Source organism: Tamandua tetradactyla, chromosome 9 (assembly GCF_023851605.1).
Source record: "Tamandua tetradactyla isolate mTamTet1 chromosome 9, mTamTet1.pri, whole genome shotgun sequence".
NCBI lineage: Eukaryota > Metazoa > Chordata > Mammalia > Pilosa > Myrmecophagidae > Tamandua > Tamandua tetradactyla.
The window spans coordinates 13050447-13067601 of record NC_135335.1 but is presented as its reverse complement, the minus strand read 5'-3'; the positions used below and the strand labels follow the sequence as shown (position 1 = coordinate 13067601).

Sequence of the window (17155 nt, the reverse complement as noted above, 5' to 3'; positions counted from 1 at the left end):
ATGCCAGCCACAGCAGAATGGGGGTGTGGTGTGTTTTTTTTAGGGGGGGAGCAGAATGGTAAAGTCCATGCATCTGTCTCAGGATCAAGGGCTGCTGGGCCCAGGGGAACTCCGGAGGCTCCTCTTAGCTGTGGCAGGGAAATCAGAGCCAATTCTGGCCAGAAAAGGATTCTCAGCCTCTGCTCAGGCCCGGAAACCATCTTCCCAGGAGAAAGAGCCTGCAACTGGGGGAGCTGTGGCTAAAAGCACAGGCCCGAAAGTCGGATTAGCCCAGGTTCCATGCCAATCTCTTACCTGGGGGACACATGAGTCCCTGGGAATGTTACTGAAATAATATCATCGAACTTCTTTCCTCTCCTGTGGGGTTAGGTTAAAAACTTGCTGGAGGCGCCATAAGACTCAAACGAGAAGTTACTTTTTTGGGGGGGCATGGGCAGGTTCCGGGAATCGAACTCAGGTCTCTGGCATGGCAGGCGAGAATTCAGCCACGGGGCCACTGTGGCACCGCCCGAGATGTCACTTTTAACATATACAGTGTGGTTCGTATTGCATTTAATACGCAGCCACGTTTGGCAAAGATGCTCGCCATCTCTGCCCGGGATCTGGGTCCAGGAGCTAAAACCGCAGGCCCCTGGGGAAATGCCCCCACCGGAAGCCTACAGACCTGGGGTCCACCTCCACTGCTTCAGGTGACCATTTCCATAGAATGAGCACAACGGGAGGCCAGGGTGGGGGCTGGGGACCCAGAGGGACAGCACCGGGGGTGGCCCAGGACCTCAGGTCTTCAGCCCCCAGCCCTGGTGCATTTCCCACTGCAGGGATCTCCCGAAGCAGCCCCCACCTCCCCTGCCCAGGCAAACAGGGCTGCCAGCCCCTCCCATGAGGACCGAGCTTCTTCCACCAGTGTGGTCTGGGCTGCTGGCCACGGTGAATGCGTCCAGCTCTCCTGCTGGTCCCAAGGGCACAGGCTGGAGGTGTGGCCGGACGGTCCCCCACCATCTCCCCAGCAGTCCCCAGCTGGGGGGCGGGGGGGATGGGACCCCATTTTGCAGCCAAAGGAAACACTGACCCAAGGACGCCTGAGACAGTGTCTCTGACACCCTCCCCTCTCGCTCTCCCACCACTGGGAAAGCGCAAAGTCCACCATCTAGCCGTGGGAACTGGCAGGAGCACCCCACAATCACCAGCTCCCCAACACCTGGGCCCGGGGACAGCAGGGACAGGAGTGGAAGAAGCAGGGACCACCCTGGACTTGGGCGGGGGGTGGCGGGGGGGTGGGGCGGAATGCGAACCTTCAGACCCTTCTCCCCCTCCCACCTCCGGGCTGTGTGTGAGGCCAGATCTCCTGACTCAGACATTTCAGGGGAAGGAGGAACCCCGGGGCCCTCACATCTGTCCGGCCTGAGGGCCTGAGCCGGGATCCTCCACACATATCAGCCTCCCCAACGAGAGGCCCCAAAAACCTGGGTTTGCACCCTTCAGGAGGGGGTGTGGCCCGCTCCCTGGGCAGGCCTGGGCTGCCCCTTAGGTCCTCTGCACCCCCGCCCCCCACTGCTTCTCAGTCCAGGTCATGGCCATTGGGAAAAAGAGTTCAGCATCCAGGAGAGCTCCAGGGGCCGATGTCTCCCGGCCTGCAGGGAGGAGGGACTGTTCAGAGGCAGGCGATAGTACTGGTCAAGGTCAGAGGTGGGGGGAGCAGCTTGCATTTTCCACACACACACACACCCCCTAAGCGAGCTCCCGCTGCCTAAGCCCCCAGGCAGCTCAGACCGGAAAGGCCCCGATGGGCCACTTCCCCAGGAAACACACACAACTGGGGGAAAAAACGCAGCTCCCGCCATCCTCAGCCCACCAGGCCTGCTACAAGATGGATCAGCAGGGCTTGTGTCCCCCCTCCCCCCCCCCCGCAAAATGAGGAGGATGCCTGCACACTCGGTGGTCCTGATTTCTCAATGAGCCCCATCGGGCCAGGCCCTACTCTTCTTCCCAGGGGCCTCTGGACCCTCCCTGGCCCCAGCCGGACCAGCTGGCCACAAGGTCTTTCTGTCCCACCACCTCTGCAGTGCCAGGATGATCCAAGTAAGGTCACCTCGGAGTTAAGGGCTCCTGGGTTCCTTAAATAAGCTGGGGGAAAGTGAGGCCTGGGCAGCCTGGGAAGCATAGGAAGGGGAGGGCTGGAGGGTGCCCAGACCAGTGAGGCTGCTGCTGATCCGGTCTGCAAAAACCCTGACCCCAGGCCCAGCTCTCTGGGGGGCAGTGCCTGGCACCCACGGGTGGTCCAGGAAGGCCCCCCGGGGACTGAGCCTGACAGCACAGGGACTCGTGTCCTGCACCCCACTGGGGTCTCAGGAATGCCTTCCTGTCCGTTCTCTGGTTGCCCTGCAAGACCTGGCCCCCAGCTCAAAGCCCACAGCCCATGAGCTCTCACAGCCTCAAGTTCTCGGTCACCCCAGCCTGCCATGCCAGGCATCCACAGCTGTCCCCGGGGGCGAGCCTTGTGATGGTGTCCCAGGGTGACACTCTCACCAATCCGGCCGTGACGATGTTCAGAGCGGGAAGGCGGGCTGGGCGGGAACACCCAGCAGCAGAGCTGGGGGGTGGGGCAGGAGCAGAGCAGCGGGGTGGGATCTGAACCCAGAGCCCAGGCCCCGGCGCGGCAGGGGACCTGTCACCCAGAGAAGTCCGTGGGTGCAGAAGGGGGAAGAGGATGAATGGTGGTTTCAGAGAAGTGAGGCAGGATGCAGACGGGGCTTGAGGAAGTTTGGCAAAATGCTGCGTGGTATGGGGGGGGGGGAGTGGAGGGGGGGGTTCATGCCCAGGCTGCCATACAAGCCACTGGGCCTGGGCTGGGAGGGGACACATAGAGACAAAAATACTCCGAAGGGGAAATCGTGGTAGGACCCAGGGGCTGAAGCGGGGGACAAGAAAAAATTAAAGTAATGAATTAATTAAAAGCCAAAGTGAAGGAGAAGGAGGAAAGCAAGGGTACCCAGGACAGAAACAAGCGGGGAGGGGCCCTTCGAGGAAGGGAGAGGGGGTGGCAGAGGCGTCTAGGAGGTGGCACGTCCCGCAGGTGGCTGAATGGGAATAGGCAGGACTGGGTGAGGATGCTGGGAGGCACCAGCCCTGAGGGAGCATCACCCTTGAGGGAGCAGCAGCCCCTAGGGAGCGCCACCCCCAAGGAGCAGCAGCCCCGAGGGAGCGCCACCCCCAAGGGAGCAGCAGCCCCGAGGGAGCATCACCCCCAAGGGAGAACCACCCCCAAGGGAGCATCACCCCCGAGAGAGCACCAGCCCCAAGGGAGCACACGCCCAGCCTGTGCCCTGGCAAGGGGATGCCAGAGGAGCTGAGGGTCAGAGCGCCGATCGAGCCACCACAGGGGTCAGAAGGGAAGATTCTAGGAGGCTGGGATGCCAGCATCACATCTGAACAGAAGCATGCCGGGATGGCAGGGGGTGTCTCAAGCTTCATGGAGGGCAGGATGCAACGAGCTGAAGGCAAGGGAGGGCAGATGCACAGGAGGGAGACAGGGTGGGTTGGGCAGGGGGAGGCAGGTGGGGAGGGACATCAGGAGCAGCAGTGGGGCCTGGGAGAATGCACAGGAGGGGGAGCAGAGGGTCGAGGTGGTAAGTAGGGAGGACCGAGCCCCTGAAGCAGGGGGGTCTGGGCAAGTCTCTCCCAGGCCTGCCAGCCTGGCCCAGCCCCTCTGTCTGGAACTCCAACTCCAGCCCAGCCCGAGCTGCCTTCTCACCAATCTCATTTGTTTTTTTTTTAATGCAACTGAGTTATATTCACATACCATACAATCCATATAATCACCAATTTCATTTTGGCCCCCACTTCTCAAGGTCTGTTGGGCACAAACCCTGTGCAGACACTAGGAGAATGTGAGGAGGGGCTGAGCTGATAAAGGAACACCAGGAAAGAGCGTTCCATCTGTTGGGAGGGGGTAAGCAGGTTAAGTCACGGAGGGCTGCCGGGAGGAGGCAACCGTGAGGGTTTCACAATCACCTTCCAATAAGGAGGCTTACCTGCCTGGACCCTCGGACCCCAGGCCTACTTCACATGCTGTCTCAGAGCCTGGAGTCCCCTGTGACTTTGGTCTTACGGGTAGGAGTTCCCAGGTCCAGGTCCCTGAGTAGCCAAGGCCCTCAGAGCAGGTGAGTGACTTGCTCAAGATCACACGGGGTCAATGGCACCTACAGCCCCAGATGTCCCCAGCACCCTGCCTGCTCCAAAGACACATTCCCCCATCCTGGAAGCCTGGTGCTGTGTCATCTCATACTTGAGCAATCCACGAGAGCCTGGCCCTCCTGAGAGATAGATACTATTAGCCCCATTTGTCAGGTGGGGAAACTGAGACCAAAGGGCTGCACCAATGTCATGCGGCCACTTAGTGGCAGAAAACCAGCCCCGGAGCCAACCTCTGGCCTCTGCTAACAAGTGCCCAGCACCATATTAGACATACAAGGACCCAAGATGCTTTCCACAGGGGGGGTGGGAAGTGGAGCAGCCAAGTTTTTAGGGAAGTGTTTTAAAGCCCGACTAGATACAGGACGCAGATCCCGTGCTCAGAAAATCCCAGAGGAGAGGATCCACCAGAGTTCCTGCACAGTTCAGTCAAGCTGGGACGTGGGGAGGGCCACTGCTGTCCACCCCCCAGGGAGCAACCTCTCAGGAAGCCAAGGGGGTGAGCTGGCCCCAGGATCTCATTGTCAGCAGAGCTCAGACACCCAAGAGAGATACCTGGGCTCACTTTACAAGTGAGAAAATCGAATCCCAAAGACACCAAAGATTTAGCCAAGGTCACCTGCTCCTAATCCCAGACTCATCCCAATCTAGGATGAACAAATTCCAAGTACAACCTGCCCACAGCTGTCTTGAGCTATTGGGAGGTCAAAGAACAAGAAACTTAAATCAGAGTTACCTGGGCAGGTGTGACCCTGAGCAGAGGCCCTGTCTCTAGGATACCAGGCACCCAGGCAGGTACTAGCAAGCCTCGCCCTACATCCCTGTCTCCCAACAGCCACAGGAGGAGTCCACAAAAACACAGGGGCAGGGGTGCAAGGGTAGTCCAGTGACTATGGGGTGCCTTGCGGGAGACGCGGCTTCGATTCCTGGCCCATGCACTTTACAAAACAGACAAGCAAAGAAAGAAAACAAATAAACAAAATTCGACAAACGGCGCTGCAATAATGGGATACGCACATGGAAAAGGGATGAAACGCGACCCCTGCCATACAGCATACAAAAAAATAAAAAAATAAAGCCGCAGGTGCAGGGTCTCCATTTGGGGTGATGGAAAAGTTTGGGGAATGGGTGGGGGCGATGGTGGCATAATACTGACAATGCGATTAATGCCAATGAACGGTGTGCTTGTGAGGGGTTGAGTGGGGAAATTTATGATGCATATATGTTACCACGATTTTGAAAAAAAGACTAAAGGGACAACGGCAATTACATGCAAATCATGATCCTAGAACAGACTGAATAATAGAGGAGAAAATGTCCAAAAGGACATTATTGAGACAACTATAAAAGCTGGGATACAGACTGCATGCTTTCTATCAGTGAACATACGTGGTGAAGTGTTAAAAGTCTGTAAGCCTGCGAAGGGGGTATATTGGAGTTCTCTATTATTTTTGCATTATTTTTGCCAACTTTCCTGTAAAGTTCGAAATGCCTTCAAAATATGAAGTTTAGGGGAAAACGCAGGGTACAAGATATGGTGGGAACTCTGCTCTCACTCACCAGGAGTGCAGCCCTCCATTCTGCCCCTCGTACTTTTCACCTGCATTTACAAATGCACGCCTACTATGTGCTCTGCATCTAGCTACCCCCTGGAAGACCCCAGAAATACATACAGGAAGTGGGCTCTGCTGAGGCTAAAGCGGGAACCAGTTTGGCAGTGTGATGCATCCATGAGATCCTGGGGACAGGGCAGGGAGGCAGGTCTGGAGCCTTCTCCAGGCCCTTGTGTCTCTGACCCTGTCCTCAAAATCACCAGCCCTCTATTGACTGGCCCCCAGCCTTGTCTGTCTGGCTTGGGCCTCCAGGGAAGGACACTCTCTGGGCCTGAATAATTCCCCACCCCACAACCAGCTCATTTCGTCCAGAAACCCAGAGACGTGAGGTCACACCCTCAGCAACACAGTAGCTGTGTTCTGCCTGGATCCACCCAGCACAAGGGGTCCTAACCTTTCTGCAGCTCAGGCTGCTCGGCACATACACCTAACCCCAGGCAGGCCTGCCCTAACCTCCCCAGGCGCCACAAACCTGCCTTGACCACTTTCTTCTCCTCTAAACTCACCCTCCTTCCCTGGGGCACAATTCCAATGAACACCCACCCGGCTGTGTTTCCACTCTCTCCCTTTACGAGGCTCCCTCTCCACACCTCACTTCTTCCAGGAGCCCGTTTTCTCAGCACCCCTCTGCACGGGATGAAACCCCATCACCCCTTCAGTTCTCAGCTCAAGCTTTTTTTGCCAGGAGCCATGGAAAGTCGTGGATCTGCCTGTATCAGAAAACTCCTCTCCAGACTGCTCGCCTCCCCAGGGGCCTTCTCTCACTCCTCTGCAGTGGCTGCAGAAGGCGCCCCTGTTCTAGGGACCACTCCTGAAACCTACTTCATTACAAAAAACTCCCCAACCCCCACACTCCTGCCATTATTTCCCCACCCCCACCCCCCACCCCGGGGACCAGGTCTTTCCAGGCAGCGGGAGAGGAGAAAGTGTGTTCGTCTTTCTGCACCTAAGGGGCAGGGATCCCACACCAAGTCCACCGAAAGCTGGGCCCACACTTGAGAACCCAGGGCTCAACAGACAACAGGGGGCCACTTGCGCCGGGCCCAGAGTCCACCCCCAGGGAGGCCACCCCCACCTCTGGGCGCTCCCCCACCCCAGCTCCTGGAGTCCCAGATGGAGAAGGACCGCCTCCCCCCCACCATCAACACATCAGCATGACCGATGACCTTGGCAGAGAAACCCAGTCGCCCCTGCCCCAACTGAGCTGATTTCCAAGGCATCCTTCAGCTGGGGTGTCCCTCCTCTAGATGCGCGCCCCAGATTTACTCCTCCCACCTCACTTGCAGTCCTGGTGAGACAGGAGAAGCTGGCGCTGAAACCCTTATGCTCTCTCCCCCCACCTCCCCATCCCCCCTGTGACCAAGAGATGCCCGGTTCCCTCCCCGCGGAGTGGCCTCCCACTTCCCTGGCTGCCACACTGCTCGCGGGTCCTCGCGCTTCCACGCGCCCCCCCACCCCGCCGCCCCAGTCCAGGTGGGTGGGGGTGGGGGGGGCGGGAGCGCACACGCAGCTGGGGTGGGAGGGGTGGAGGTGGGGGAAGGGGGGAATCCCCAGCCTCTCCTCCCAGCCGGGCGCGGGGCCGCGAGCGCGCGTGGACCTACCCACTCCACATCGCGGCGCCTCCGGGCCGCCCGGGCGTCCGTTCCCCGGCGCCGCCGCGTCCTCACTGCACCGCCCCGCGCCGCGTCCACGCCCGCCGCCGGCTCCGCCCCGGCCGGTCCCGCAGCCCCGCCGCGGGGTCAGTCCTGCCGGGCCGCCTGTCTGTCTGTCTGGGCGGGCCCCAGCCCTCCCGTCCCCAGTCCCCAGCTCAGCCCCGACCCTGCCCTCCGCGGGTCACGTGGCCAAGGGGGTGGGGGGAGCGGCCCGAGGTGGGGGTGGGGGTGGGGGCATCGCCTCGCCGCCGAGGCGGCTGTCAGACGTGCCCAGCTGATGACTCCTCTCCACTCACCCCGCGCCCCAGCACGGAGAAGCACTCCTGGGCTGCCTCCAGCTCAAGAACCTGCTGTGGCTCCCAGACCCTCGACTGCCCGATCCTCACGCGGATTGTCACTTAAGGCCAGCGGACCCCCGCCCACCCCTCTCCCTGCCCTCCTGCCACTCCTTCCATGGGCTCCCTGGTCTGTGCCTGTGCCACACCCTGCCTGGTGGGGAGAGGGGACAGGCCCCAAAACAAAACGAGTTTTCTCCTTCCTATCCTAGGAGCTCTTGTCGGAGGGAAGTAACCCTTCTGCCCTAACCGCCTTACCCAGCCTCCCCCCACAGGGACCCCTCCTCTTCTGCCTCTCAACACATCTGCCCTCCACAATGCAGTGTACACGCATGCGTGCGCACGCACACACACACACACACACACACACACACACGTCAGGTCTCATATCCTCTGCAAAGCCTTTCCCTGAATCCCAGACCACTGGTCTACCTGTCCCGCAGTCCTTCTGTCCCACCTACCTGAGCCCTGACCATCAGCCTCCCGCTTCAGCCTCGGGCTGGATCCAGTTAGAGCACAATCCCTCTTCTTTCCTGTGAGGGACCTTGGCTCCCACCCATCTCCCTGTGGGTGGAGGTATTGGGGGGAGCGGCACCCCCCTTCCACAGATGCCCCCCGGAACTCTGGGCAGTCCTCTTTTAGGCCCCCAGATGCTGGGCCCCAGGCTTACGTTTGTCCCATCTCCATTTTGGGGACATGTGTCATCCATTCATCCATCCATTCAACCACCACTCCCTGAGCACAACCTGTGGACCAGGCAAGGGTCTCTCTGGGGACCCAGGAGAAACAGTGCAGACATAGGCCTTAGCCCCCTTCCTGGTGAAAGATGAGGGCTGGGGGACATACTCTCAAAGGCCCCCACTTCCAGGGCCACCGTTTGGTCAGGGCGCACCTTGTCAAGCCCGTGGGGTCTCTGTTCCGAAGAGAAAACTGTGTCCCTTCCCCAAGTAAGCACAGCCCAGACCAGCGTATCGGACTGGGGAGTGGAGGGCAGGTGGCATGTCAGGCCTTGCCCGCTCCCTCCCTTAGCTGTCCATCACCTTGTGCAGTGAACAACCTGGGCAGCCCTCCATGCCATCCCTTCTGGCTTTCCAGAATCATTCAGCCCAGATCTCCTATGCCCTTCGCTCTACAGGGCGATTGTTTCCATGACTGTGGCTTTCTAGGGGCAGGGACCAGCGCCTCAGTCCTGTGTTCCCCCGTCTGCCACTGGCTCAGCACAGAGCCTGGCCAAGAACAGGTGTCAGCATCCGTTTGTAGATGCAAATCCTTCACCAAGAAAGTCTTGAGCACCTGCCTGTGTTCCTACCTCTTTCTCTGTACACTATCTAGGGGAAGGGGGAGAAGAAGAGAAAAGGATCCCAGTAAATGTCCCTTACCCTCCAAGTCTTGACTTGGTAGATAAGCCCTGGTCCAAGTTATGGGAGCCCAGACCATGGGAGATAAGGGGTGGAGGAGGTGTCCGCCCTGGAGGAAGAGTCTTCAACCCCAGGAGAAAGGGTGGGCTGGGAAGGTCCTTTATGAGCCCTTGAAGGTCAACTGTGGGGTCATGACCCCAGAAGCAGAATGTCAGCTATCCAGGTACTGACCATGAGTATACTATCAATTATGCATCCAATCACCATGGCTTCCCCAGCCTCATCTGTCCCAGCAGCCCAGAGAGCCCCACTCCTCAGCTGAAAACAGGCTCAGAGAGGTCAAGGCACCTGCCTGTTATCACACAGCCAGGGATGGTGGGGCTGAGACCCTTTACTGCCAGGTTTCCAAAAAGACAACCAGAGCTCACTGGAAGCTGTTGCTGCATGCATGCAGGCCACAAGGGGTTCCTGAGCACTTACTAGGAACCTGGTCGAGGAGTCGGGGCAGATAGAAGTAAACGTATATTCTCTGCCTATGAGCTACTAAACACCCCTGGCCCCCAACCCAGCCTTGGAGGCAAATGAGGAGCTGGAAATAGCCAGCCTGGAGAACTCAGTCCTGGTTCTGGACTTAGGTTTGTTTTCAGCAAACTGTGTGACCCGGGATGAGTGTCTTGCCCTCTCTGAGCCTCAGCCTACACCCCTATACAACAGGCAAGCTGGACAAGGTGCTCAGCACCAGCCCTGGCTCTGACCCTTATAGGAAGCTCCTGAAACTCCTCACAGCTCTCTGCCAGCTCCCAGTCCAGAGTCCAGCTTCTCAACCTTCTGGGGCCTCCACACCCCAGCAGAGTGGCAAGATCCCCCTCCCCTCCTCGTCCCAGCTCCTTGGCTCACCTGTCTCTGTCCCAGTGCTCTTCTCCCAAGTTGCCCTCCAGGGCAGGGCCTCGGCCCAATGGGGCATAACGGACAGTCCCTGCACTGATGGCCAGGTACATGGGGCATGACCCTCGGGCAGGGCACCCAGTGGGCTCTTCCACTTTGTCCATGCTGGGGAGACCAGATCCCTGCAGGGTCCCTCTGCAGACTGCCAGGCGGGCAGATGGCCGGAGCTTTCTCCCTGCTCCCAGACTGAGCCTCACACTAACCTTTGCTATCTCTGAGGAGCAGCGGCCTGTGAAGGAGGCACCTCCTAGATAGTTGTCTATCTCCTGAAACCCCATAATTATTAACTCACATGGCTTAGCAGGCCCTGCAGAGACTAGGGCTAGGAGGAGGTTTTCCACTACCTCCTTGGGGCCCCAGGCTTCAGCCAGACCTGCCCAAGTTGGCACGTTGGAAAGATCCTGTCCTGTTCTGGCCCTGCCACTAGCAGCTGGTGTGACCTCGGGCAAGCCCCTTTTGCCCCTGTGAGCCTCGGAATCCCCTTAAAACTTTTAGCCACCAAGAAAAAGGGTGGGGGTTGTGTGTGCAGGGAACACGGGCCTGGAGTCAGACAGGCTGGATTTAAACCCCACTTCCAGACTGTGAATCTTTGGGCATGTAAGCCTCTCTGTGCCTCAGTTTCCCCACCCTCTAAGACACACCAGACCAGCTGCTTCGCCCAAACACACCCTACATACCCCCTTTCCTCACATTATCTCTTCTGTCTGCAGCCTCCCACTTGCTGATGAATTTTCCTTTTCTCATGCCTCCTCCTCCAGGAAGCCTTCCCTGTGGATTGCTTCCTTCCTTGTACAGGTGCCGGGCTAGAGCTCTCAGACAGGTGGTCAGCCCATGGAACTGATGGGCACTCCCATGAGAATGGAATGACCCTGGCTGGCCAGAGGGCTGGCCCACCCTCCTTATCAAATCCTTCTCAGTGCCCGCTTGCCTGGCCCACGGTCAACCTTGATCCACCCCTGAGATGGTTTGCATGTGCCACCCTCTCTCCTTTAGGCTGAGTTCGAATCCTGGTTGTGCCAGTCTCTGGACAAGAGTTATTCAACCTCTCTGGGACTCAGTTCCCTCATCTCTAAAATGGGAACAGTTCTCTCCTGTGAAGTTGTGAAGATCAAAGAAGTAAAGGTTGGTGAAGTGCCTGCCGCAGTGTGGACTGATGGTCCCTCCTCCTGTGCCTTCCCTCTCCTTTCCCATCAGCCTCTGGGGCCGGCTGCTGCGGAGAAGCTGCCAGTTCCGATCTGCAGTCACACCCCGCCCGGGATAACAATATCTCCCACTCGGGCTTCGAAGCTCTCAGCCTAATGCAAACCAGATGCTGGCCTCCCTTTCCTGGCAGCGAATTTTCCATGGCCTGCTCCCACCCGCTTCCTGTTTTTGGTCCTCGCTGAACCCCTGCTAAATTCTCCCGTCCCTCCACCTTCCTCTGCTGGGCAGCCTCTGGGCCCACCTGGAAACAATTAATGGAAAACAGGATGTGTGAAGGGGTGGAGGTGGGGGTGGGGGGCGGGGGGGCGGGGGGTGTCTCCCCATTGCCCTGACATGGCAGGAGGGGAAGGGGCTTAGCCTAGCTAGTGGCAGAATTGGTCAGAGTCGGTGCCTTCCTGCCAAGCCCCAGGCAGCCTCCTTGGAGGGAAACTGAGTCAGAGCTGCTCCGGGGACTCTATGAGATCAAACTTGCTACTTCCTGGACAGCTGGTTAGCTGGGAAGCTGTGAGGACCTTGGCCTTGGCTGTGATGACTTAGGAAAAAAGCAGAGTCAGAAAAGGCTCAACCCTCTCCTGTTGTGGATGAAGAAACCAAGGTTTGGAGACCCGTCCAGGGAGCCAAGAGGCAGCCGGGCCTGGGACTGCTTGCCAGTAAGAGCTGCTGCTGGGAGTCCTCTCCTGGTTTGCTATCTCAGCGTCCTTTCTCACCGCCCTCCCCTGGCCCCCACCCCTTCCCGGTGGCATTGAGCCATGAACCCAGTCACGAGGGGAGGTTCACAAGGTCACCCACCGGCCCCCCGCCTCCACTGCCCAGCCACCTCCCGGCCAGCAGGCGTCGGGCAGCCATGCCCACCTGGCTGAGGCAGCTCGATGCCCCCTGCCAGGGGCTGGGCACCCCGGAGGGAGGCCTTTGGGCAAGCCGCAGGAGGCTGGGGGCTCTTCCTTTGGGGGTGGGCCTTCAGCCCTGTGGACCCCCTCAGCCAGGAGCTGGTGCTCAGAGTAAGGACTCCCCCATTTCCATGCAAACAACAGCCCGAGGGCTCCCCAGAGCCAGACTCTGGCAGCCCTGCCCTCCGCAGCTGTGCGGAATGTTTGGACAACCGGATGGAATATTTTGCAGTGAGAGTTCTCCCTGGATCCCTGGGCTCATATTTCAAGAGGGAGGGAGGAGAGAGGATGCTGGCTCCAGGGAGAGGGGAAGAGGCTCGGGAGGTCAAACGTGAGTCTGGCCCCACCTACCCCCTTGCCCCAAGGTCTGACCAGACCACCGCCTGCCCAGCCCCACCTTGAGGGAGAGCTGGAGTCAGGCCCAGACCCCTTGGGGAAGGGCAGGACAGAGGGTGGAGGCGGTTAAATGGTGTCAGAGATTTGAGTCAGTCCAGCCTGATGAAGTCAGGCCCCAAGGACTCTCTGGGCTTGGGGAGAACTTGGAGAGCGCTAAGATCCCAGGACAGAGAGGGTTCCATCTACCATCAGCCCCATTTTACAGATGGGGAAATTTGGGTATGCAGTGGCCAGGTGCATCATCCAGGTGAAGCAGCATGCCAGGTATAAAAGGGGGCTAGAATCCAGAGCTCCTGCTTCTCAACTTACTCTTCTCACTGTGCAAGAAGTTCTTACCCTCACCCCCAGCCCCCAAAACATACCCCAGCCAGTGAATCGTCATCCTTGCCCTTCCCCCAAACAACACAGGCAAAAAACCTCCCCAAGTGCGGTACTCTAAGTTCACAGAGAATACGCAGACACCAAGCTCCCTGCTGGCCTCTGAGAGAGGACAGTAACCCACTTTTGGACAAAGGGGTAGGGACTCTGAGAAGCCAGGATTCCTGCTCTGGGGACAGAGCTCCCACAGACTCCCCAACACAGCTTTCCAGGCCTCCTGGAGCCCCTTGATGAACCCTCTTCTCTGGCTGAGGAAGACACACAAGTCCTTGACACAACTATGTGGAAGATTGCTTGAGCCTCAGTTTACCCACCTCAAAATTGGGAGATTATCCTGGCTCCACTTGATTCATCATCATGTTATGGGGGTGCTGGTGGAAAGGGAAGGGGGCTGGCGAATTCCTTTGGAGATTTAGTAGACATTTCCCAGCCACTAAGCCATGGGTGCTCAAATGAAGATGGGAGGGAGAGGATTCCTTTGGAAACAAATTGGTGTGGGAGACCCTTCCCAGGTGCCTGGGTTGCAGGACTGGATTCCTAGAGGATGAACCTGTTTGCTCACTCCCATTTCCCCAGCAGGAAATCTCAGACTGTAATGGAATTCAGGAACTGGCCGAGCCTTCAGGGGTAGACAAGACTAGTAGAGGAGGGTGTGACCTCCCAGGACAGCTGATAACTCCCTTCCAAAATCGTGGAATGCAGGGTGGGGCTGGACTGTGCAAGGATCTTTACATATAATTATCTGACATATAATTCCAATAGTTTGTGACTTCAATCACCCTCGCAGCCACCAACTGGCGTCCTTCATTGCTTTCTCTTCTCATTTTAAAGATGAGAGAACTGGGGCTTGAAGAGGCTAAAGGATTTGGCCCAAAAACCAACAAATGAAGAGAACTAGGATTTTAATACAGGTTTGACCTATTCTTATCCCCCCACCACTCACCCTTCAGGAAGGATGGGTAAGGTGAGACGTTTTAGAGGATGTGGGGCTTGATAAATAAGCACGATTTAACTATGTAGACATAGAGAAAGGGACTTCTGTGCAGAGGAACCAGCAGGAAGAAAGGCTTGGAGATGAGAAAGACCAGGGTTTTACAGATATACGCAAATTATTCACTTTGGCTGGAGTTCAGGCTAAGGTCGAGGATGCCAAAGAAAAGGCTAGAAAGACAGGCTTAGGTTGGATCAAGAAAAGCTTTGAAAGCCAAACTAGAGCATTTGAACTTTTTTCTGGAGGTTCCAGGGAAGCTGTGAAACATTTTTGAGCAAGTAAGTGGCATGATCAGAGCTCGGTTTTGGGCAGATTAAATTTACAGCAGTGAGTGCATAGAAAATAGAAGTGAACACTTATCAAATATCCCAGAGAAGGAAAGACTTTCTAAACTTAGAGGCATTTGAGAAGATCTTAACAGAAAAGATCAATATATCTGTCTACATTAAAATTTAGAACTTCTCTCTGCTCCTCTCCAGATAACCAAAATTGAAAGGCAAATAACCTGGAGGAAATATTCCCAGAAAATGACTGTGTTAGTTCACAAAAATTAATAAGAAAAACACTGTAAGTCCAGTAGAGTTGTGTTTTAGTTTGCTAAAGCTGCCAGGATGCAATATACTAGAAATGGAATGGCATTTAAAAAGGGAATTTATTGAGTTGCAAGGTTACAGTTCTAAGGCCATGAAAAATCTCCAAATTAAGGTACCAAAAAGAGGTTATCTTCACTCAAGAAATGTTGATGCCATCTGGAACACCTCTGTCAGCTGGGAAGGCATATGGCTGGCATCTGCTGGGGTTTTGGCTTCAGGACACCTCTTGCTGCTGGGAAGGCACATGGTGATGTCTGCTAGCTTTCTCTACCAGCTTCTTCAAATGGTTTCCCTGGGGCCATTTTCTTTCTGAGTCTCCAAAGGTCTTTGGCTGTGTGGGCTCTGTCCTCACTGAAGCTTTTTCCAAAATGGTTCCCTCTAAAAGGACTCCAGTAAGTGACCCCACCATGAATGAATGAAGATGCATCTCCATGGAAACTACCTAATCAAAAGGCCCCACCCACAACTGGGTAGGTCACAATCCATGGAAACAACTCAATCAGAGAGAATCCCACCCAACAATATTGAGTGAGGATTAAAGAGCATGGCTTTTCTGGGGCACACAACAGTTTTGAACTGGCACAAATTGTTCATTCATTTAACAAATAAATAATAAGCATCTACTATATGCTAGGTACTGATGATATATTAATGAACAAGACAGACAAAATTTCTGTACTAATAAAGTATACAGTTTGGGAGGAGTATGTTGGAGGAATTCAGATATCTCTTTACAACATTGTGTGACAGGTACAAGCATGAGAGAAATAAGGACTCGGGAAGACATTGAGACCCTCCTAACTTAGGTTTGCAAGATTCCCACTAGTTAATATGGAAGTATGAGCTCATAATCAGAGATTACCAGCACATATGGAGGCTCACCATTAGAATGAGAATCAGCAGAAACAACAGAGCAGATTTAGATGTAAGGAGTCCAGCTGCGGGGCTTAGGGAACACAATATGGAATTATGTATGAAACAAGATGAATAAACAACAGAATTATCAAGGAGACCCAAGCATAGTTAAAAAAAAAAGAACAAATGAAACTTTTAGAAATGAAATATATATTATATGGAAATAAAAAGACAAGGGATGGGTAAAACTTCAGTTTAGACATAGCTAAAGAGAGAATTAGAGCCCTGGAAGATATATCTAGAGAATGAATCAGAAAGCAGCACAGAGAGCAGATACATAGATGGGAAATTTGTAAAAGAAGTGAAAGGGGGCGGGTTAGAGCATAGACCTAGTAGGTCTATGAGACCCGAGAATGGAAAATAAAGAATAGAGAAGAAGGTAATATTTGAAGAGCTAAAACAATGAATTTTTCAGAACTGAATAAAAATATAAATCCACAAATTGAAAAAGCTTATTGTGCCCTAGAGAAGAAAATTTAAAAATAAATCTATTTTAGGCCTATCCTAGTCACATTGAGAAACACTAAAGAAAAAGAGACCATCTCATTAGCAGCCAGGTAGAAAAGAGAAGATTGCTTAGACTGACAGCAGACCTCTCATTTATCACAATGGAGATGAGAAGACAGTGGAATGAGAGAAAATGCTTGTTGTTCTAGAATTGTGTACCACAAAATTTATTTTCCAACCTTCTTGACCAAAAGGGGGAAGAATGAAAGGAGACAAAATAAAATGTCAATGACTGAGAGATTCCAAATAGAGTCAAGAGGTTATCCTGGAGGTTATTCTTACGCATTAAATAGATATCACCTTGTTATCCAAGATGTAATGGAGAGTCTGGAGGGAACTGCCTGAAAATGTAGAGCTGTGTTCCAGTAGCCATGTTTCTTGAAGATGATTGAATAGCTTTCGCAATGTGACTGTGTGATTGTGAAAACCTTGTATCTGATGCTCCTTTTATCTACCTTGTCAACAGACGAGTAAAGCATATGGGATACAAATAAATAATAAGGGGAACAAATGTTAAAAGAAATTTAGATCAAAATTCTGGTGATCAACGAAGGGGAGGGGTAAGGGGTATGATATGTATGAATTTTTTCTGTTGTCTTTTTATTTCTTTTTCTGAATAGATGCAAGTGTTCTAAGAAATGATCAAGATGATGAATATGCAGCTATGTGATGATATTGTGAAGTACTGATTATATATGTAGAACAGAACGATCAAAAGTTAAGAATGTTTGTGGAGGTTTTGGTATTTAAAAAAAATTAAAAATTAATTTTAAAAAAGTCCAAAAATATTTGATGAAAGAATAATTATTATCTCAAGGGTGACTTTTGTTTTGGTTGGACTCAGCTCATGTCAAAATGGAGAAACCTGCTGTAAATTTTCAAATAAATTTCAGCCCCTGGCAAAAAAAATAATAATTTTTCAAGAGTCAGAGTGAAATTTTAAAAAGGGAACTTCACAGCTAAACAATAACTGATGTTTTTTATTATCAAGAGGTCTTTTTTTAATGGAAATCCATAAAGGATGTATATAGGAAAAGGGAAAATGATCCTAGAAATCTTAGATGCAGGAAGGAATGTGAGCAAATCAAAAGAAAAACATGGAAGTAAACCTTAACAAATGTCTTTATAAATTATAATAACATCTAATTTGTACAGTTAAAAAGGAGAGAGAAGTAGAATATTAAAGCAATG

General features: G+C 54.1%; 1 protein-coding gene across 5 annotated transcripts in view; it reads right to left on the bottom strand.

Moving 5' to 3' along the window:
- RAB3IL1 (RAB3A interacting protein like 1) overlaps window positions 1-17155 on the bottom strand; it is a 36889-nt gene that overhangs the window by 11992 nt on the left and 7742 nt on the right. For 3 of the 5 annotated variants that reach the window (XM_077116005.1, XM_077116006.1, XM_077116007.1), the window contains exon 1: window positions 10047-10300. The exons of 1 other annotated variant lie outside the window; for it this stretch is intronic. In XM_077116005.1, coding sequence (XP_076972120.1) covers window positions 10047-10198 — 152 coding nt within the window. In that variant the 5' untranslated portion in view covers window positions 10199-10300. Of the gene's footprint in view, window positions 1-7405; window positions 7476-10046; window positions 10301-17155 lie in introns of those variants that run through there. One more of the 5 variants, XM_077116009.1, reaches the window with a different exon arrangement.